The sequence below is a fragment of the Mus caroli genome, chromosome 17 (assembly GCF_900094665.2).
Source record: "Mus caroli chromosome 17, CAROLI_EIJ_v1.1, whole genome shotgun sequence".
In the NCBI taxonomy this organism is placed as follows: Eukaryota; Metazoa; Chordata; class Mammalia; order Rodentia; family Muridae; genus Mus; species Mus caroli.
Genome location: NC_034586.1, coordinates 31,383,639 through 31,402,932, shown reverse-complemented (window position 1 = coordinate 31,402,932; position 19,294 = coordinate 31,383,639). Strand labels below are relative to the sequence as shown.

Here is a 19,294-nt window from a genome sequence, read left to right as displayed (position 1 = left end):
GGGCTCCCCCAGGAGGGTGGGAATAGAGAGCCTGGGGCCTGGATGCCCGGATGCTTGGTCTGGGGTGGGGACCCCCTTGGTGTTTCCTTCCTCTCAATGCCCATTCTGTGTGGGTTCCTGACTCTGCGGGTTCTTTCCTGCTGAAGACAATTCTCTTCCTATCCCAGCCTAGGGTTAGGGGGCTAAGCCCCAGGCTCTGCCAGTTTGGGCCTCAGCCTCATGGGTGGAATTGACCTGCCACCCCCGGACTAGACGAGGGGGCTGAGGGTCAGGGTGGGCATGTGTCATCCCCCTTGACCTTTGGAGGCCAGGACCGGGTGAGGGGCTGTACAGTGAATCTCCCTTTGCCTGGGAGAAGGAATTTAGACTGAGACAATAGGGCCCTGTCTGTTCTGGCTTGGGGGTGGTGCCCCTCAGCCCCCAACAAATGCCATCAAGAGATGGAGACAGTTTTTCCCTTGGCGCCTTGGGCTGCCCCTGCCCTTCTGTGACGGCTGCTTTCTTTCCTCAGCCAATCTGGCCTACTTGGCCTTGACCTGCTCTTGCTTTGTCTCCCGCCCTCTCCCCCTGCCCTCACATTATCCCACAGTCTTGTTAGGCTGAAAGGGGGTGGGATACTGGTTGCTATTAGAGATGGGAACTTCTGATTTGGGGTCCATAATTCAGGGACCTCCGAAATTGTGTAGGTCCTGCTGGAGCAACACTTGGCTGAAGATAAGAAGGTGAGGAAGGCAGGGCCTGTCTACTGAGCCAACCAGCCTGAGTCTGAAGAGCTAGTGGGAGGGAGACTGCTGAGTGGTCCAGCCCCTCTGCATCTTCTCAGCCTGAGAGGCCCACCCACCAGTGTAAGCTGCGGCTGCTGGGGCTGTTGCAGCTGCAGCCTCCTGGACGGGAAACAGGTAGGAAGAGGAGAAGTGGGTAGGTAGGGAGAGGAAGTCAGTGGTGGGAAGAACCCGCATCATTTCACCTTCTGGCGTGGACGAGGGAGGGGGAGGGCTTGAGTGAGGGGTGTCCGGGGTATGCATGAGGGTGTGGGGGAGCAGTGGATGCTTGGATGGGGGTAGAAGGTGTGTATACTTGTGAAGGTGATATATTCTAAGGCAGTGTGCAAGGGATGTGCAGGAAGGCTGGCCAGGAGCATTTAGAGTGGTGAGCCTGGCTGAGGACGGAGGGACCATGACTGGCAGGGCACATTGGTTAGGTGTACAGGCCACTGCAGACCATGGGAGTGGCTCGGGAAAGTCAGTGTCCTGACCACCAAGCCAGATTGCTTTAGGAGGGCCTCACCTAGAGACCCAAGGAGAAGGGAAGAGCTCCAATAACCGCTTGCCTGCAGCCCTCAGAGTGAAGGAGCCATGGGGCTCTGGGCTGAGATGTGCGTTTCCCTACGAGGACTCTCGTTCTTCCTGGTGCTGATGACAGGCGAAGGGGCCAGAGGAGGATCTTTCAAAGAGAGGTGACAGCCAATGGGGAGGGTTTTGCTGGGATGGGGTTTGCCATGGGACAGAAAATTGAAAGTTCAGAATGAAGGCGAGATGCCAGGGTGGGAGGGGGCGCCTAGTCTCAGCTGTGTGAGGTGCTGAGGGCCCGACACACTCCTCCTCCCTGGTGTGCCTACAGTTTGGGAGTGTGCTCTAAGCAGACGCTGCTGGTTCCTCTCCGTTACAACGAGTCCTACAGTCAACCGGTGTATAAACCCTACCTGACCCTGTGTGCGGGGAGGCGCATATGTAGCACTTACAGGTGAGAGGTGAAGCCCCTAAGGCTCCCGGGTCTCAAAGGGACCCCATGAGGCAAGTTCAGGATGGGTACCTACAGATCTGAGCCTGCTTCCATGTTCTAGGACCACATACCGTGTGGCCTGGCGGGAGGTGAAGCGGGAGGTACCACAGACACACGTGGTGTGCTGTCAGGGATGGAAGAAGCCACACCCAGGAGCTCTCTCCTGCGACGGTGAGGAGGCTGGGACTTCAGGCTATGGGAGGCTTGCTGGGAGCCGGTCCTGTGTCTGGGTCTTAACTGTCTTCTCAAATGGACCCCAGCCGTCTGCTCCAAGCCTTGTCTTAATGGAGGTGTCTGCACTGGACCAGACCAGTGCGAGTGTGCCCCAGGCTGGGGAGGAAAGCATTGCCACGTGGGTGAGCAGGATGGTCCCACACACACATGGGCAATGGGGGTGGGTGCTGAGATGGGGATTGCCCCACTCACCCTGCATCCTGCCTGCCCCCTTGAGCTCTCTCCTCTTTCTGGTAACTAGATGTCGATGAATGCAGAGCCGGCCTTACCCTCTGCTCTCATGGCTGCCTCAACACGCTGGGCAGCTTCTTGTGCAGCTGTCCACATCCCCTGGTGCTGGGTCTCGATGGACGCACCTGTGCAGGGGGGCCTCCAGAGTCCCCGACAAGTGCCAGCATCCTCAGTGTGGCAGGTGAGTGTGGGTCGCCTGTGGGGTGGGCCTGGTCTGTGCCGTGGGGGAGGCCACACTCTTTCTCCTTTGTCCTAGTTCGGGAAGCAGACAGCGAGGAGGAGCGAGCCCTGAGGTGGGAGGTTGCAGAGCTTCGTGGGCGTCTGGAGAGGCTGGAGCAGGTGAGCAGCTGGGAGAGGCATGGGTGCTAGTGTTCCTGGGACTTTGCCAGTATCTTCAAGTACCACTTTTCTTTGTAGTGGGCCACACAGGCTGGGGCCTGGGTTCGAGCAGTGCTGCCCATGCCCCCTGAAGAGCTGCGGCCTGAACAGGTGGCTGAGCTTTGGGGCCGGGGTGACAGAATCGAGTCCCTCAGCGACCAGGTGCTGCTACTGGAGGAAAGGCTGGGTGCCTGTGAGTCCCCTGCTGCTCCTCCTCCATGACTGAAGACCCAGCCTCAAGTCAGCATTTCACTCCTCAAACTCTCCCACTGTCCTGGTCACCAGACTACTTGCATATTGTTGGGTGACTAGCAGGGCCCTCCCTCCTGGCCAGGGAACCCCTCCAGACCTCAGCCACCTTGCCTCTTTGCCATTAACCAGGTGCCTGTGAGGATAACAGCCTGGGCCCAAGCCTGCGTGGATGACGAGGAATGCCCGCAGCAGCTGGGGTCCCCAACTTATACAGAAGCTACGCCTGCTAACCTGGGATCAGAAGATATGGATATCAACCACTGAGGTGCAACAGGCCGCAGAGAACCCCACGTCTCTCTTTCTCTTTATTTTCAGTTGCTTGCTGTTATCCAGATAATAAAAACCAACCACACAAAACTGGATCCCACCCCTTCCTTCTTCCCCCAGTCTACCTCCTGGGTTTTAGGAATGGGTCTAGAGTGGGAGGCAGGGGTGGCCAACGCCACTGGGAGGAAATGAAAATTGGCTCAGAGAGGGAGGTACCTCAAAAAAAAAAAAAAAAAAAGAGAGAGAAATAAATTAAGCGCCCTCCTCTCCTTCTCCCCAGGGTCAGGCTCTTCTCGCTAAGGCCCCAGGGAGCAGAGAGCAGCTTCTGGCGTCTGCCTCTCCAGAATTTGGTTAGATGGTGCCGGGCCAGGACCCTGAAGACCACTACCTGGGGCAGGGGCGAGGCTAGGGGGAAGCAGAAATTGGCATCTGGAGTGTGCTCAGCCCTGGCATGGGCAGGGATGAGACCTCTGAGTTACACGAGCCAGCCCCATGGTGGGTGTCAGCCCCATGGAGGTGACAGTACTGAGGCAGTCAGTCCCCAGGTGAGCCTGTGAGGAGTGTCAGGTGCAGCTTCCAGCCACAGGATGAGGAGTCCTCACTAGGAGACGAGCCCCATCAGGCTGTGGACTTGGGGGTGAAGGATAGATTGCTCCACAGAACGCAACAGACGAGTCCATTGTCCAGTGTAGGGCGGAGAGGGAGAGAAGGCCACACAAAGACCACTGAGGGACGGGTGGGATGGAATGTCTCCCACCCTTGTATCGGATGAGCCACTTGAGATGAGGGGAGGCAACTGTCCCACAAGACAAGATGGCAGGTGGGGCTTGGAGTGGAGACTGCACCCACGCAGGAGAGTCCAAGGGTGGGGCAGGGAAAGAACATGGAGTGACATTCACTTCAGAAGTTGAGGATTCCAAAAGGAGAGTAAGGAGTGGGGACCCGGGAAGAGGGCCTGGCCCTGCCTCAGACCCTGGGTGGGAGGTACGGGGAGGAAGAAGGGGGTGGATTTCAGAGCCGGGCCTCGCCCGCTCCCCCAGGCTTCTTCAGACAGTCGCCACCACCCAGGCCGTCAGTGGAGATCTCCCGGAAGATGGTGAGCATGGAGTGCCGGACGCTGTCTGCCAGAGCTGGGACGTCATCTGGTGTCAGCCCTTCTGTGGGCACTGGGGGCAGCACCCGCACCTGACAACGTCCTGGTGGGATGAGGACCGGCATCAGGTGTGACCAGCACTCTTGGATCTCGCCAACCGTAGGGCAATCCTGCTGCTGTGCCTTCCCTCCACCTTCCTTGTTCTGGCCAACAGCTGACAAAAACCCCCAGGCCTCTGCCCAGGTCTCTGCCAGGCCCCTGTCTACACTGCAGTGTGCGGCCAGTGTGCAGAACTGTCATCAGTCCAGTTCTGCACACACCAGCGTCACTGTCCCTCAGACCGTAACAGTCCTCTTGGAGAGACTGGTACTACCTACCTGGCATGTCTAGTGGGTACTTAGGATCCCCCCACCTCAGGGACATTCCCAGCCTCCTAATGAACTTCCTGGCTACTCCCTGCCCAGAGGCGTCAATCCTGGCGAGCTTACCAGGTGAGGTGAAGCGTCTTTCCTTTTTGGAGTAGAAGTCTTGATAGGAGGACATGACGATGGGGACGATGGGGACCTGGGAGGAGGGACAGCAGTGAACACACATGTCCTGGGCAGGGAGGAGGGGTGCGGGTGCGGGTGCGGGTGCAGGCAGACGGGCAGATGCTGTGATCACCTGGGCCTGTACTGCAAGGTGGAAGGCGCCTCGTTTGAAGGGCAGCATGGAGCCATTGTGGTTTCTTGTTCCTTCAGGAAAAACCCAGACTCTCACCTGATGGGAGGCCATAAACACACAAGGAGGGTCAATAGCTGCCACGCTGAGAGGACTCAGCACTGACTATTGTGGTTTGAAGCCATTCATGCCCTGGTCCCCAGGTCCCCATCTGAGAAAGACTCACATCCTGGGTAAGCAGGGTCTGAGCCACCTCGGACATGACACTGATGGCGTCCCCTGTGCGCTTCCGGTCAATGAAGATGATTCCTGCCAGCCAGCAGGCCAGCCCAGCAGAGCCAGCCCATAGTAGCTCACGCTTGGCAATGGGCACACAACGATCTGGCAGGACCTCCATCATTCCTTGGCAGGGGTGGGGGATGGGGGTGGATCAGGGCACAAGCAGCATCGTAGGGCACTGCCACCCACCAGGACACCACCCCCACACACTGAAGAGTGGGATGGGAAAGGCCTGAGAAACTGAGGCTGGCACAGGTATGTGCACCTGCTGAGGGCAGACCCACCCCAGGGGAAGGAGGCCCGAGGACAGATAACATCCAAGAGGAGGGAAAAGCAGGTATGGGAGGGGCCAGAAGGCTCTGCTAGAGGACTGGGCCCCGTGAGGCCTCACCAAGCAGGTCGAGGGAACTCTGGTGGTTGGACACAACCACGTAGGGCTGCGTGGGAGGGAAGTGGTGAGCCCCGCGCACCTCCACTCGGATCCCATACAGGTATTTGACGTGGAGCAGCAGCAGACGCAAGATCCTGTGGGGTCACAGCGAGGAGGACCAGTGGGATCCTCTGGCGTCCACTTGCCAGCCTCCATACCCCTACCTATTCCTTGCATTCTGGCCGCCTCTGTATCCTCTCCCCACATCCTTGTCTCTGGGTTTGTGTCTGGGTTCTTTTCCCCTGCAAATCTTCCATTTCCACTCCGTTCTCCCACTCAGGCTCCCTCAAGACCCACCGCTTCTCACCCCTTCCCCTCTTACTTCATGTTCTCGACATTGCGCCCTCGCACAGCACACACGGGGATTGCGAGGATCGCCAGGAAGAGGATCCAGCCGTTGTAGAAGGCCATCTTAAAGAAATACTTGGCACTGGAGCTGCAGAACCACAGGGTGGACAGCAGCAGGAGCAGCAGCAGCAGCAGCGCCGTCCAGGCCCCGGGCCACAGCTCCATTCTGGTCACCTGTGGACGGGAGGAACCAGGTTAACCAGGCACAGTGGGCAAGGCTCAAAGATGTTTCAGGGATCCAGAATGGGGAGGAATCCAGTCAGACAGCTCCTCTCAGCCACCCCAGGACTCTTAGATGCAGACAGACAAGAGCCCCAAATGCACACATTCTCAGGTAAGTGAAGGGGAACAGCAGTGAGCGATGCTGGTTGCTAACACGGTGGCTGGGAAGCACACGGTGGCTGGGAAACACTATGGTTTTTGAGGCAAGTGGACCTGGAACTCTGTAGCCCAGGCTGGCCTCTAATTCATAGCGACCGACACTCCTCTGTCTCCTACACGCTGAGGGGACAGGCATGGGGCACCACAATGTGCTCTGAACAGCTAGTCTATGCACGTACCGTTCACTTCCAATGGAGAGGGACTGAGTTTGTTAAATGCACACCAGACTCGTGAGGACTCTGGGTGAAAAACAGGCCAGTAAACCATCCCATAACACTCGCCCCACCTCCCAGTGCGGGGCCCTGCGCATGCGAGGTAAGAGTTCTACCACCTGACCTAATCTTTTACCCATTCCTTCTGGTTCTACTGGCTTCGGTTAAAGAGACTAATAAAATGAACTTCACTGTTTCTCTTTGCCTTTTATTCTGTGGTTATCAAAAGTTGAAAACTAACCAAGGGCAGCTCCATTCGATGTCTGGTGGACAGCGCTGGTCTATGTGGCATGTTAAACTCTGTGTATGGCCCACACAGTCACAACCTGCACCATTGTTTTCACAAGAAATGGCTCCAGGAAAGAGCTTCACCTCAGGCTACTGGGCTCCTAGGCAGCAGCTCCTTGGACAAACCTAATCCTCCTGTGCTCCCAAACCTGACTACACTGTCACTGCATGGACACACACACACACACACACACACAGCAGACATGGGGAACACTACAAACGCTGTAGTTCAAGTGGCAAGAACTGAGGCTCATGTCACAGATCCAAAAATCTCCAAATGTAGAGACTAATAGTCACACACAAACACACACACACACATCATCCTGTGCTACTGAACCTTACTATACTGTCACTGCATGAACACACACACACACATACACACACATCAGACATGGAAACAGTGCCCGACAAACGCTGTGGTTCAAGTGGTAAGACCTGAGGCTCATGTCACAGATACAAAAGTCTCTGCATGCTGAGACTAATATAGTCACACACACACACACACACACAATATCAAACCTGGTGACAGACACAGTAAGCTCATGTCTAGAAAACTCTCTCCTCCCCGGGTGGAGAACTTTGTGCCCCTATCCCCAACATACCAAGGCGTTTCCACAGACAGGCAAAGAAACCCAACCTTCCCGTCTTCCCTTCTAGCCTCATGGAGGCAGTGAGGGCGGGCAGGTTGTATGAGAGGTCATATCAAGGAAACAGTACAAGGAACTTTTAATGCCTGCCAGGGCAGGAAGAGGCTTGAGCAGGAAGAGGTGCAGGAGAGCATGCAGAACCTGCCTTCTGGGCCCTTCCTCTTTACTCCCCTCTGCTCCACTGCTGGAGGCAGCCTCACAGGTGATAAAAAAGGCAGTTCTATACCTGTCTCTCCATGTAGGCCAAAGGCTCTTCCTTCCTTTTAGAGGAAAGCCTGCCTCCACCCTTACCCCCCAGAACTCCAAACAGTGGGCTTTCTAACTGCTCTGCCCAGCATCTTTGATCCCTGGGCTGCACGCTGCTTGTGGGCAGTGTTGCCTTCTACCCCTCCTCACATGGCTGCCAGAGATGCTGTCACCTCAGTCTGAGATCTGTCTCTCCAAAAGACCTTTCTTGGAAAGTTGACTTGCACTTCTTTGACCCCATCTCCAAAATGATTTACTTCACGTCCCTAGATTTGCCACAAGACCTCCATGCTTCTGCGCTTTTACTACGCTGTTCTCTCTGGCTGGCAGGCCCTGCCTCCTCTTGCCTCACCTAGGCCGGCACCACTTTCCCAATGTCTTTTGGGACCTGAACAGGCCCACGTTTTCATTACAAATTTTCTTGATTGCCCCTGCATATCCCCAGACTGATCGTTAACTACGCTCCTGCCTGCCCCTCCCAAGTGCTGGGACCAAAGGTGTGTGCCACCACACTGGTATGATCAGTGGTTGTCAAGGCCTAAAAATATAAACTTGTGTGCCTCACCCACACATTGTGACCCCGGCACCAGGCCAACCTGTATGTTAATGTGCCTTCCAGGTAAGTATGAGGCTCCATGGTCTTGCCAAGTACTGATGGTGATAACATGCTTTGGGTAAATGCTCACTGGTTTTTTTTCTGCCCAGCTTCCTCCAGACTGTAGGAGACTTCAGGCCAGGGATTCTGCCTTATTTTCAGTGCCCACCAGAAGTAGGTACAGAGGATGCTCAGCAAACCTTGGTGACGGGATTATTTGGCCACAGACACCACCACAGTTGTTCAGCTAACGCTAGGCAGCACAGTTCTTGTTTCTGCTTTCTCTCATTTTGCTTCCACAGTGCCGAGATTTTCTGTGCAAGTGTTCTCAGTGTCATCAATGGCTACCTCCTTTAGGTATATTAACTAGGAAAAGTCACCTCCCCTGCCCCAAATACTGGTGACAGCAAGAAGACTTAGAGCAACCCACTGTAAATATACAGGGCCACAGGGAAGCCACAGTGACGGAAGCCACATCTCGAAGATGCCATCTCACACAGCATGCACAACGGAACCAACATGCCACCATACTTGTCATCCAACGTGCCAACCCTGCAAAGAGTGGGGCACAGATAGTGGTCCATCCATGAATACGGGCACTGTGGGCTCGCCACAGGACAGACTTGCATTAGATGTGACTCAGAATATAAATACAGCCCACGGAGAGAAACAGATGTGAAGAGACAGGTCGGGTGGTCAGCCAAGGAAGAACGGTTCTTTGGAACATGGGTGTTGTGTCACATGCATGTAAGGAATAGCAGACTAGCCTTGGCTACATGTCAAGCTGAGGCCAGCATAAGGTATGTGAAACTGCCAAGGCCCCTAGGATGGGGGATAAAAAAGAAGAAAAGAAAAAGAATCCTTAGCTGGACATGGCGGCATATACTTTTCATACCAGCACTCAGAAGGCAGAGACAGGCAAGCTTGAGGCTAGCCAGGAAGGACTACGTTGAGACTCTGTCTCAAGACAAAACAAAAAAATACTTTGCAGAATTAACAATACTTGTGTAACACTTGGTTTGAAGAAGGGATTTGCCGTTAGACAGAAATGTTTGAAGATCCATAAACACATTGGAATGGCAAATGGGTTAATGAGCACACAATCAATCAATCATACCGACAAGGAATTTACAAAATAAATGGCAGGTGCAACCAGTACATGCCACCGTTGTGCCACATCGATGTGTCGTCACACCATGCAGATCTTTGGTGAGAGCCACACCTACTAAACAGGTTACTGTGGTCACAGGGCGAAAGCCACTGAACCCCACACAGGCAGAAGAACCCTGCACCCTCTGGAACTGAACACCTGTAAGGCTGAGGGACCAAGCTAAGGCAAACGGGAAGCCCCAGGGCAGGTAGGCCGCACGGAAACACCCAACAGGTGAAACATACCAAGTCCTCACACAGGTTTGACCCTGGAGCGTGTCACAAACTGAACTTGGGGCAATGGGCGTGAAAGCGGATAGCTATTCTGATGGGATTTTAAACGTCATTCTCTACAGTCCGTGGAAAGCACAGCACAGGGCTGCACAGCAGCCGGGCAACCTATCCAAGGCGCCGGACCTCCCACAGGCCACTCGTGTGCTAGTGAGGGGCTCTGTGTGGAAGGCCGCTTCCAGCCAAGTGCTGCTTCCGTGCCCAGAGGTTAGCGAGGTTAGCGGGTGCCTGACAGCAATTCCTAGGAAGCAGTCCTGGCCTTCTCACCGCCACCCAGAAGTCATGTGGGGCCAAAACGCAGCAGAAGGGCTGAAGGGAATCCCCTCTTCAAGACTCGTCCCCTTGTCCACACCCCCGTCCCAAATTCCGAGTTCCCATCCTTCCTCTCGCCCGCCTCTGCACTCTGAGCGAGCCCCCCAACCTCGGAGCCAGTTCCCAGCCCTCGTCGCTCCCATTCTTCCGCTCAGGCCCCTCTCCCCAGCCGGCCCTCCCGGCCCCATCTCTCCCCATCCCCGTGCCTCTCGGCCCCCTCCTCCCACAGCCTCCCACCCCCTTCCCGCCCACACCTCAATGGGGCGGGGAGCCTGGGGGACGGGCCCCCTCCCCAGCCAGGCTGCGGCAACGGTGGTGGCGGCTGGCTGTATCTCTGTCTCGGTGTCGGTGCCAAGGGGGCGACAGGATTTGGGGATGTCCTAGCCCCGGCCGATGGAGGGGTGGTGGGAGTGGGAAGCTGGGCCCATATCGGTAGGAATGGTGGGGGGCAGTACCCCCGACACCCTCCCTCCCTCCCTGCCGGCTCTCTGAGGGCCGGGGCTACTGCCGCCGCTATCTCCCCCACCCCTCCCAGCGCCTGCTGACTTCCGGGGCTGGCCAGGAAGTGGGGGTCTATGATGGGCAGCGGGCCTCGCCAATCGCCTCTTCAGAGACCCGCATCTCCTCCCCACGCCTGCCGGGCCTCTCGCTGGCCCCGCCCCGGGGAGCTCAGTGGAGCTCGCGGCCTCGGTCAGCCTCATCGCTCGTGCCACGGTTTCAGCACCGGTGACCCCGGCTCCCTCGCTGCTCTGTTCCTCTGCCTCGTCTAGCTTCGCTCGCACGCTCTCTGAACCCGTTGCCTTTCTTTGAACCCCAGCGCTATGTAACTCTAGGATCCCCAAACACTCCTCCCGCCTTTCCTGTCCCCCATTCAATCACAAACGTTTATGAAGTACCTTCTGAATTCAAGCAGTAGGCTCACCTTTTTCTGCTCAGGCCTCGGGCTTTCCCTGAATAGCTCTCCAGCTTTCTGTCCACTTGCCCTTTGTCCCGGGTCTCCATCTCCTCCACCCACCTTTAGTCTTTAAAGATAAACGAGCCCTCTGACCTTCTCTCCCTTTCAACCTTGTTTGCCTACGTAGTACTTTCCTAGTTCTTCATTCACCCAATCTGAGCCAACCACTCCCGCCCAACACGATCTGGCCACTGGCTTTGGTGGTGTATGCTTGTAACAGCAGTACGTGAGAGCCTCGGGCAAGAGTATCCGAGTTTGAGGCTATAGCTGAGACCTGTAAGAAGCTAAGTCCTATCTTTCGATGGAATTCGAGCAATAAAACACTGCTCCCTAAGGGTGATAAAATGGTGGGATGTGCCGCGTATCTGACTGGCCAAACCCTACTTCCCTCTTCACACTCTGGACGAGTCTATCGTTCCTACCTCCATATTCGCCTCTTCCGCATCTAAACCTCTTCAATACTCCAGCTCCTCGCTTCTCCGTACCTCCTCCTATAGAGTCCCAGCTTCTCACCTTTCTTTATTCCTCAGTCACACAGGTCCTTTATCAAGGTATTGAATAATCCTTAGCTAGCTTGTTCTCGTCTCCCGCCCATGGACACCTTTGCCCTGGGTGATTTACATGGCTTGGTGAAGAGCCCTTGCGAATGCGAGGACTGTTACCTAACTCTGGGCCTTGGGCCACAGTGAGGGTCACTGAGTGCTGGAAAGGCCCAAGCTGCCAGCCGTCCAGCCAGGAAAAAGATCCAAATCTATGCAGGGCAAACTACAAGGAAGGGGCGGATCTACCCCATCCTGCGGCGGGTCACCTAGGGGTCGGCCTCTGCCCTTTGGGCGCTCACTCCCAAGAGGGTGGAACCAGTCCTTTTCTGCGTGTAAGGTTTAGGACAGAGTGGGGGTTCACTGTGGTCTGCTGTGTCACATTACAACGGTGGGCCTTTGGCTCGGTCCTGCTGTGAGAATCACCTAGAGAGGCTAAGTCGTCCAACCAGGAGAGTGGGGTTAACACCGGCGCCACAGACCGACGGCCGCACCATCCACGAGTCGGGCTAACCCCAGCTCTGCTCCCCGCTTCTCCGAGAGGGAGGGGCGGACCCAAGGTCTTCCCTCTACGTCACCCAAGGAGGCCGGAGCCATCTTGAACCCTGCGACCCTGGTACTTCTGCCTCCCCCCCCCCCCCTCCAGCTCTGCACCGGCTCTCCAGATCTCGGCCAATCAGCGGCGGAGTAAACCGCCCAATCAAGCGGAGAGAGTCCGGGCAGAAAGACCCGGATGAGGCCGAGCCGAGGCCTTTGAACCGAAGGTCCCGCCAATAACGGAGAGGTTGCCATGGTGACGAGAGAGCGAGTGAAGGGGCGGGACTGGAGTCGACACCGCCTTCGTCTGGGTTGGCCCATTCCACGCCCCCTCCCCCGGGTTATTACGCATGCTCATTCTTCCGTGTCATGCCAGCCAATCATTTGATTTGGAACCATTCGCTCTAAAGTCCAATAGGAACCCGGACATTCTCAGAAAGAGGAAGAGAAAGAAAGAAAGAGGCTTATGGTGGGCGAGTTCTGTAGGCCTGACCCAATCCCTTCTGAGCTTTGGTTATGACTGGCAGTTAAACTGACGAATCAAAGCCTCTCTAGCTGAGTGACAACACCGGCCTAGCTCATTATGACCAATCCCTCGGCAGTGCATAGTTACTGAAGCCCTATCAGCCAATCATCATCGTGCAAGGGTAGGGCCCACACACACCTTTTTCCGCCCCCACTCTTTGGATCAATCGTGTCCTTTGAATCCTATATGATTGGCAGGTACCTCGACCAATAATGATGAGAAAAACTTGAAGTCTGCCCAACGATCCTGGGCCGAAGGCGGTCCTGCTTTGTTGGGGCGTGAGTGTGTGTGTGCCTGTGTGTGTGCCCTGTGTGAGTGTATATGTGTGTGTGCCTGGGGGTACTGAGGGCTACGTGGGGGCGAAGCAGAACTTGCTATGGCAGCAGCAGAGGAAGAAGACGGGGGCCCCGAAGGGCCAAATCGCGAGCGGGGCGGGGCGAGCGCGACCTTCGAATGTAATATATGTCTGGAGACAGCTCGCGAAGCTGTGGTCAGCGTATGTGGCCACCTGTATTGGTGAGAATCCGAGTCAGGGGCTTGGGGTGAGGCGGCGGGGTTCGTCTTTGTGCTGGGGAGGCCGAGAGCGGGGACCATGCAGGTTTTTTTCAGATGACCAGAGGGCATACGTCCCACCCCACCTCCCCACATACATGTAGGGGAGGCCTTAAAGTGGTGACTTGTGTCTTTGCTGATGTGTGTAGATGGGGTGGGGGTGCGGGAACGGTGACGTCTGTGCAGATGAGATATCTTTCCAGGAGGGTCCTATGAGCTGGTGCATGGTATGTTATGAGGAGGGATGGGAAATAGGGGACGCTGCATATTCCTCCATGCGAGACCTGAACCACAGTACCCCGTTAGACCTACCCAGGTGTTGAGATAAAAATAGATGAGAGACTTCAGTTGAGGGGATGTGCCTGTCGGAGGAGGAGGGAAGATCTAGGGACTATGGACCTAGATGTGGGTCATATTAAGATGGGATGTGGGAGGGGGTGGTTTGTCAAACCTGAGGACAATGGCATTGTGTAAGGACAAGATGGAGAGGGTGAAGGGTCATGGAGAGAGGGGTTTTACTGAGCTTGAAGTAAGGAGGAGAGGAACAATGTGGGTGTCTGAAAACCATGGGAGTCTGGAGGATTAGGAGCAAGAATGGAGTTCAGGCTGAAAGGAAACCTGTTGAATTGGGAAGTCAAGTTTGGAGGCAGAAAGGGGAGAGGTTGAAGGTGTGTGTGTGTGTGTGTATGTGTGTGTAGAGGGAGACAGACAGGGAGAGACAGAGAAGAGACACCGGAAGAGAGAAAAGGATCAAATTGTGTGGAGGATGTTGAGGACCCAATGTGAGTACCTTTGAACGCCAAGTATCAAAGGCAAGAAGCTGGGAAAGTCAAGTTAGCAAGTAAGCTAGAAGCTGTTGGGAATACGGAGAGAAATGGAGCAGTAGAGCAGCAGTGCCTGGGAGACGGGAGGTGGGCTTCCATGTTCTGGGGTCTGCAGCTCTCTTCTGTAGTTTGATGTGTGCTTTTTGTTTGTTTGTTTTTCATCCAGTTGGCCCTGTCTTCACCAGGTATGTGTTCATGAGGTGGACTGGGAAACGGAGGGTCAAGGAGCTCTGAGATGCTCTTTGTACTTGAAAACACTTCATATTTTCTTTGCAGTGGCTGGAGACACGGCCAGACCGGCAAGAATGCCCGGTGTGTAAAGCCGGCATCAGCAGGGAGAAGGTCATCCCTCTTTATGGGCGAGGGAGCCAGAAGCCACAGGATCCCAGGTGAGACCCAACATGATGCTGAGGGGAGCTGCAGGCTTCTGTCCCATCCCGAGACAGGGTGTGAAAGGTGCTGACTGCCTCTCTCCTTCCTCTCAGATTGAAAACTCCACCCCGCCCTCAGGGCCAGCGACCAGCTCCAGAGAGCAGAGGGGTGAGTCTCCTTGTCCAGCTGTGTCCCTCCGGTGCCCAAGCCTGTGGGCTTCCCTCATCTTCCCTGCCTCCCTAGGGGTTCCAGCCATTTGGTGATGCCGGGGGATTCCACTTCTCCTTTGGTGTCGGTGCCTTCCCCTTTGGCTTTTTCACCACCGTGTTCAATGCCCACGAGCCTTTCAGAAGAGGCGCAGGTAAGGATTTCCCCAAGTCTCCCCGTGCCCTCTTCTGGCCCTACAGGTTTCTGAAGCTTTCTTTTCCCTTACAGGTGTGGATCTGGGACAGGGTCACTCAGCCTCCAGCTGGCAAGATTCCCTATTCCTGTTCCTCGCCATCTTTTTCTTTTTCTGGCTGCTCAGTATTTGAGCTCTGTCTCCTCCCTGCCCACCTCCAGCTAGAGGAGAATCAGTATTGGGAGTCCTGTGCTGGCCTTTCCTTGCTTTTGGACCACCCGCTTACTTCCATGACCCATCTCTGTCTGCTGAGGCCTCTCTCTCCGGAGGGCATGGCGAGGAGTGACCAGTCTGCTTAAGATGGGAGTGCCTGCTGCTGTGTACTGCTGGCCCAGTAGCACAGACACTCCCAGCCTGGAGGACGGACAGACAGACAGGTGTCCAGTTCTCCCAATCCTTTGCTTTCCTCCAGATTTCTTGATTTGGTGTTTAATGGTGGGCTCTCCCCAACTCCTCCACTTGACTTAATTTAATTTTTCTCTACCCACTGTCTAATATGAATTTTGACTCTTGAAGTGTCTCTTTCCATCCCTCACTACCTCCTTTAATTACAAATTCAAATAATAATAATAATAAAAATAAAGGTGAAACACGTTGCTGGGAAGTCTCTCCAGTCTCTCCCTCCAGGACAGTGCCGCTCTGACCAGCCTGGTATGGCAGGAGGCATAGGGTGAGCCCCTCCCCTGCAAGGCCCCCAGGGATGCAGGAGTGAGGTTGCCTCTCTCCCGCACAGCACACAGACAACAAGCCGGCAACACATCGTGTCAGGTGTTTACTCAGCATGGATCATGTGGGCTCTGGTTGGAGAAGGAAGTGCCTCAAGGTGGAATTGGGATCGTATGTGGGGAAGCTGGTCTAGGGCCATCAATCACACAGGGTCGACCTGGGTGCTCTTACGGTCCCCCGGCACCATTCTCTGGCGTCTCCGCTTCCTCTGACTGATTCAGCTCTGCACGTTCCTCCTCATCCTCCTGGCTTTCTGGGGCCTTCCTGAGAAGGAACAGTGTTGCGGCATTCGGCTGCCTCTCTCTGACAGCCCTCACTTGCTGCCTGGAACCTGCAGGCTCTCACTCACCTCTCCTCACGCCTGGGTTGTCGTTTTCGCCACAGGATAGCCCCGACGAGCAGGGCTACTACTCCCAGGCCTCCCAGGATCCCCAAGGCCAGGGCTAGCGTACCCAGCCCAGACTCACCCACAGAGCCTGTAGGGACATAGGGAAGGTTGAGGGAATAGCTCTAGCACACACCACTCCTTCCTTGTGAACCCAGTCACACGCGGCAGCCATATGCTCCTCTCTGACTTTAGTCCAGTCCCTCACCTTCAGCTGGCCCCTCATCGCTGGTTTCTGGAGGACAAAGAGTGGTCAGAGGGAAAACTTGAGCTCGGGCCCAATGGCTACTCCCCTCAGTTGGTGGAAAAGCTGGACAGGCTTTTGGAAGCACTGAGAAAGGGGTGGCGTGGCTACTGGGGTTCATGTCTGAGTCGGGTAGGGAGATGGCATCTTGTGTCCCTTACCTCAGCCCCCCCTTCCTGTCCCTGGGATTTGGGGAGGGGTTACCTGTGACCCTGATGCTGACAGGAGGGCTTTCCTGAGGTCCGTGGCTAGGGTGGGTGGCCACGCAGCTGTAGGTGCCCTCATCCGCATGCCCCACCTCAGGGAGGAGCAGCACAGGGCTGGGGGCCAGGGGCAAGGGTGCACCCTGGTGGGAAAGAGGACAGACAGGAGACTTAGAAACGCTGGCAAAATGGCTCAGCAGGTTAAGAGCACTGACTGCTCTTCCGAAGGTCCTGGGTTCAAATGCAGCAACCACATGGTGGCTCACAATCACCTGTAATGAGATCTAATGCCCTGTTCTGGTGCATCTGAAGTCAGCTACCATGTACTTATGTATGATAATAAATCTTTGGGACTGAGGGGGCGGGCCGACTAGAACGAGCAGAGGTCCTAAAATTGAATTCCCAACAATGAAGGCTCACAACCATCTGTACAGCTACAGTGTACTCACAAACATAAAATGAATAAGTAAGTTTAAAAAAGAAGGAAGAAAGGAAAGAAAGAGAAAGGAAGGAAGGAAAACCCTGTGCACACATCCTGGACTATTCATCTCCAGAGCCAACAGCCTGCCTCCCAGCCTGCCCCACCCAGCTCTCAGGCTGCCTTCCCCACTTTAGCCCTCCGCCTGTCATTCCTAGCTCTCCTAGTCACTCACATCCTTTATCCAGTGGACCTGAGGAGGGGGCTGGGCAGAGATGGCACAGGTCAGGGTCACAGTCCCACCAGGAGCGACTATTCCACCTTCAGGCTCAACCAACAGCTGAATGCCCTCTGGAGGCCCAGGCTCTGGGTGGGGACAGGCATGAAGTCCATCAGGACACCTGGCAGCCAGCCTGATTGCCCTGGGATTGGCTCTTGCCTCCCCAAGAGCCAGACTGGGCCCTCCCTCCCTACTCACCCCTGATTTGGAGTTGGATGGGGGCTGTGTTCAGGGGTCTGCGCCGGGGAAGGCCCAGGTTGAAACTGCAGGAGAAGGTAGGATGGGTGGTTCCTCCTTGGGTGGGGATCACTGTCAGCTCTGACCGCAGTGTAAAGAGTCCCGTCTCGGGGTGTCTCCTGGTCTCTTCCTTCACGAGTGTTTCTGTGGTGGGTATGATGAGATCAAACACCCATAATGGTATGGAGGGATATCAGGAAGAAGGTAGTTGGGTGCAGGGTACCCTGGCACTCACCTTTGCCATCGGGAACCAGAAGTTTCCCGTCTAAGTGCCAGCTAAGGGTCCCTGCAGGGTAGCTTCCCTCAGACACACATGTCCCCACCTGGAGAAAGAATGGAGGCCTCACCGTCTGACTCTGTGGGAGGCAACATAGGCACACATCTGCATTCAAAGGACCCTCTCTAATTTCTTGGCTTTCTACTACCTTATTAGGGACACTGGCTGTGAGTTCAGAGGCAGGATCCACAATTTCTGGCTTCCCAGGAATCTCTGGAGGGAAAATTCAGTCATAAGCCTGCCTTTGGAGGTCCTCACAACTCAGGCACAGGAGGAAGGGCAGTGGAGATCAGAGGTCCAGACACACCAGGGTTAGGAGTCAAGGGTTGAGGGTACATGAAAGCTTTTTGTTAAAGGCGAAGTGACTTAGCCTGGGACCCTTACGGTAGACTCGGACTCGGTAGTTGGACTTGACCTCCTTCCCTCGCCTGTTAGTTGCCCGACACCGGAAAGTCCCCTCATCAACGATGCCAGTGGCTGGAAGGAGGAGGGAACCATTGGGGAGGATTCGAGCCACGCTGTCCCAGGGGCCTCCCTGGGGAGAGAGGACCTTCCAAGCTTCAGTTCTTCCTGTGTTCTGTGAAGAAGAGAAAAACCTAACCAGACTGGGCCCTCTGGGGATGAGCTGCCTAGGCAGGGTGGGATGCTGGGGACCCTCAAGGGTAGCTCCTGAGGTTGAGTGGCCAGGTGTGTGCGTGTGTGTGGGGAGCTGCTTACCAGTTTCCATTCTAGTTGCTGGGGCGGCTTCTTAGGGGCCCCCTTACAGCTTAGCACAAGTGGCTCTCCAATCCGGGCTGTGATGTTCTGACCACCAGCTACGGCTCCTGGGTGGTAGCATCATTGTGGGAGGGTGGAAGGGGAGAGGTGGGGCTGGGGTGTGTGTGTGTAGGACAGGGTGGGTGAGGGTCTTTGGAAAGTGGTGCCCAGGTTCAAGGGGATTTCTAGGGGCTAGGGAGGTCCTGGGGGTGGGATGGGAGCAGGGCTGCTGAGGGGGAAAGTTGGGGCTTGGGAGTGTCTCACCCCATAGAGCAAGAACCAGCACCCAGGCTCCAGCTGCTGTTCCCGCTGGCATGGTGCTTCCTTCCCAGGCTCCAGGTTCTGTCTGCCCCTCTTCCCGCTGTGGCCACTGCCCTAGGTGGGGCTTGTACCCTCTACCCTGCCCCCATCTCCCATCTCGTTCTGTCAGAGAATGCCAGGAATCTGTGCTTCTGGGACAAGAGTCCTTCAGGTACTAGAAGCAATCTCACCCGACCTGAGGACACTGGCAGCCTCTGGGCACTGCCTCTCCCTGGAGTAAGGTTCTACACCAATAAGGACCTCACTTCCTTTAGCCCACCGAGTTCCATCATGAGTGCCAGGGGTTCACTAGTGGGCAGGTTGTTAGGCAACATGGTTCAGTCTGGTCTGTTGTCACTCTGGGTACATCTTTGTTCTGAAGGCTGGCCCCAAACCTGTTGGAGCTTTGTAAGAATTACTCTTTTAGGGGAGTTTTTTTTTTTTTTTCTTTTCTTTTGAAAAAAAAATCTCAACTAAACCCAGGGGAAAAAGAAATATCTTTATTTAAAACTGCAATTTCTTTTTTTTTTCTTTTTCTGTGAATCTATATGTTTACAAGTGAGGAGAGAAACTGGCCCTGGCCCCTGCCTCCCACCACCCTCTTCACTCCCTCAGTCCAGCCTGGGCTTTTGATGGAAGGGGTTCCCCATGGTGAGTCTTGAAGATCCTGAGGATGTCTGAGGGGGGT

At 55.4% G+C, this 19,294-nt stretch overlaps 4 protein-coding genes across 10 annotated transcripts; 2 read left to right on the top strand and 2 right to left on the bottom strand.

Moving 5' to 3' along the window:
• The first annotated feature begins 42 nt into the window (after positions 1-42).
• Positions 43-3,237, top strand: Egfl8 (EGF like domain multiple 8). Its single transcript, XM_029471072.1, has 9 exons — positions 43-899; positions 1,337-1,456; positions 1,621-1,743; positions 1,844-1,953; positions 2,043-2,138; positions 2,258-2,428; positions 2,504-2,586; positions 2,665-2,818; positions 3,007-3,237. The coding sequence occupies exons 2-9, from the start codon at positions 1,356-1,358 to the stop codon at positions 3,048-3,050; spliced, it is 882 nt and encodes a 293-aa protein (XP_029326932.1). The 5' UTR covers positions 43-899; positions 1,337-1,355; the 3' UTR covers positions 3,051-3,237.
• Agpat1 (1-acylglycerol-3-phosphate O-acyltransferase 1) lies at positions 3,139-12,176 on the bottom strand. Of its 5 annotated transcripts, none has more exons than XM_021186008.2 (7): positions 11,996-12,176; positions 5,929-6,128; positions 5,568-5,701; positions 5,124-5,299; positions 4,901-4,996; positions 4,726-4,801; positions 3,139-4,340 (listed from the first exon to the last, which is right to left on the bottom strand). In XM_021186008.2, the coding sequence occupies exons 2-7, from the start codon at positions 6,117-6,119 to the stop codon at positions 4,156-4,158; spliced, it is 858 nt and encodes a 285-aa protein (XP_021041667.1). In that variant the 5' UTR covers positions 6,120-6,128; positions 11,996-12,176; the 3' UTR covers positions 3,139-4,155. The 5 variants fall into 5 exon arrangements, with proteins under 5 accessions (XP_021041667.1, XP_021041669.1, XP_021041664.1 ...); XM_021186010.2 differs by lacking the exon at positions 11,996-12,176 and adding an exon at positions 11,544-11,751; XM_021186005.2 differs by lacking the exon at positions 11,996-12,176 and adding an exon at positions 11,453-11,537.
• A 619-nt stretch (positions 12,177-12,795) lies between these two features.
• Rnf5 (ring finger protein 5) lies at positions 12,796-15,384 on the top strand. Its single transcript, XM_021186012.2, has 6 exons — positions 12,796-13,148; positions 14,175-14,193; positions 14,285-14,397; positions 14,494-14,548; positions 14,624-14,741; positions 14,816-15,384. Exons 1-6 carry the CDS (start codon positions 13,009-13,011, stop codon positions 14,911-14,913), a joined length of 543 nt encoding a protein of 180 aa, XP_021041671.1. The 5' UTR covers positions 12,796-13,008; the 3' UTR covers positions 14,914-15,384.
• Positions 15,385-15,535: 151 nt separating this feature from the next.
• On the bottom strand, positions 15,536-18,759 carry Ager (advanced glycosylation end-product specific receptor). Of its 3 annotated transcripts, none has more exons than XM_021186419.2 (11): positions 18,571-18,759; positions 18,268-18,374; positions 17,935-18,127; positions 17,699-17,763; positions 17,509-17,596; positions 17,235-17,417; positions 16,992-17,122; positions 16,340-16,481; positions 16,100-16,126; positions 15,856-15,982; positions 15,540-15,770 (listed from the first exon to the last, which is right to left on the bottom strand). In XM_021186419.2, the coding sequence occupies exons 1-11, from the start codon at positions 18,620-18,622 to the stop codon at positions 15,674-15,676; spliced, it is 1,212 nt and encodes a 403-aa protein (XP_021042078.1). In that variant the 5' UTR covers positions 18,623-18,759; the 3' UTR covers positions 15,540-15,673. The 3 variants fall into 3 exon arrangements, with proteins under 3 accessions (XP_021042085.1, XP_021042078.1, XP_021042086.1); XM_021186427.2 differs by lacking the exon at positions 15,540-15,770 and having other exon boundaries at positions 15,872-15,982; positions 16,340-16,370; positions 16,450-16,481; positions 18,571-18,622; XM_021186426.2 differs by lacking the exon at positions 16,100-16,126 and having other exon boundaries at positions 15,536-15,770; positions 17,935-18,027; positions 18,268-18,759.
• Positions 18,760-19,294: the final 535 nt, after the last annotated feature.

What these genes read in the sequence shown, in the direction of transcription:
- Egfl8 (XM_029471072.1), top strand. Translation starts at nt 1,356, where the DNA reads ATGGGGCTCTGGGCTGAGATGTGCGTTTCCCTACGAGGACTCTCGTTC. An exon ending in AGGAGCTCTCTCCTGCGACG is followed by an intron (nt 1,954 to 2,042) that starts GTGAGGAGGCTG and finishes AATGGACCCCAG; the next exon opens with CCGTCTGCTCCAAGCCTTGT. An exon ending in AGGAAAGCATTGCCACGTGG is followed by an intron (nt 2,139 to 2,257) that starts GTGAGCAGGATG and finishes TCTGGTAACTAG; the next exon opens with ATGTCGATGAATGCAGAGCC.
- Agpat1 (XM_021186005.2), bottom strand. An exon ending in GAGTTCCCTCGACCTGCTTG is followed by an intron (nt 5,300 to 5,567) that starts GTGAGGCCTCAC and finishes ACCCCTGCCAAG; the next exon opens with GAATGATGGAGGTCCTGCCA. An exon ending in AGACCCTGCTTACCCAGGAT is followed by an intron (nt 4,997 to 5,123) that starts GTGAGTCTTTCT and finishes GCCTCCCATCAG; the next exon opens with GTGAGAGTCTGGGTTTTTCC.
- Rnf5 (XM_021186012.2), top strand. Translation starts at nt 13,009, where the DNA reads ATGGCAGCAGCAGAGGAAGAAGACGGGGGCCCCGAAGGGCCAAATCGC. An exon ending in CAGAAGCCACAGGATCCCAG is followed by an intron (nt 14,398 to 14,493) that starts GTGAGACCCAAC and finishes CCTTCCTCTCAG; the next exon opens with ATTGAAAACTCCACCCCGCC. An exon ending in CAGCTCCAGAGAGCAGAGGG is followed by an intron (nt 14,549 to 14,623) that starts GTGAGTCTCCTT and finishes CTGCCTCCCTAG; the next exon opens with GGGTTCCAGCCATTTGGTGA.
- Ager (XM_021186419.2), bottom strand. Translation starts at nt 18,622, where the DNA reads ATGCCAGCGGGAACAGCAGCTGGAGCCTGGGTGCTGGTTCTTGCTCTA. An exon ending in CATCCAACTCCAAATCAGGG is followed by an intron (nt 17,123 to 17,234) that starts GTGAGTAGGGAG and finishes GTCCCCACCCAG; the next exon opens with AGCCTGGGCCTCCAGAGGGC. An exon ending in TGTCAGCATCAGGGTCACAG is followed by an intron (nt 16,127 to 16,339) that starts GTAACCCCTCCC and finishes TTTGTCCTCCAG; the next exon opens with AAACCAGCGATGAGGGGCCA.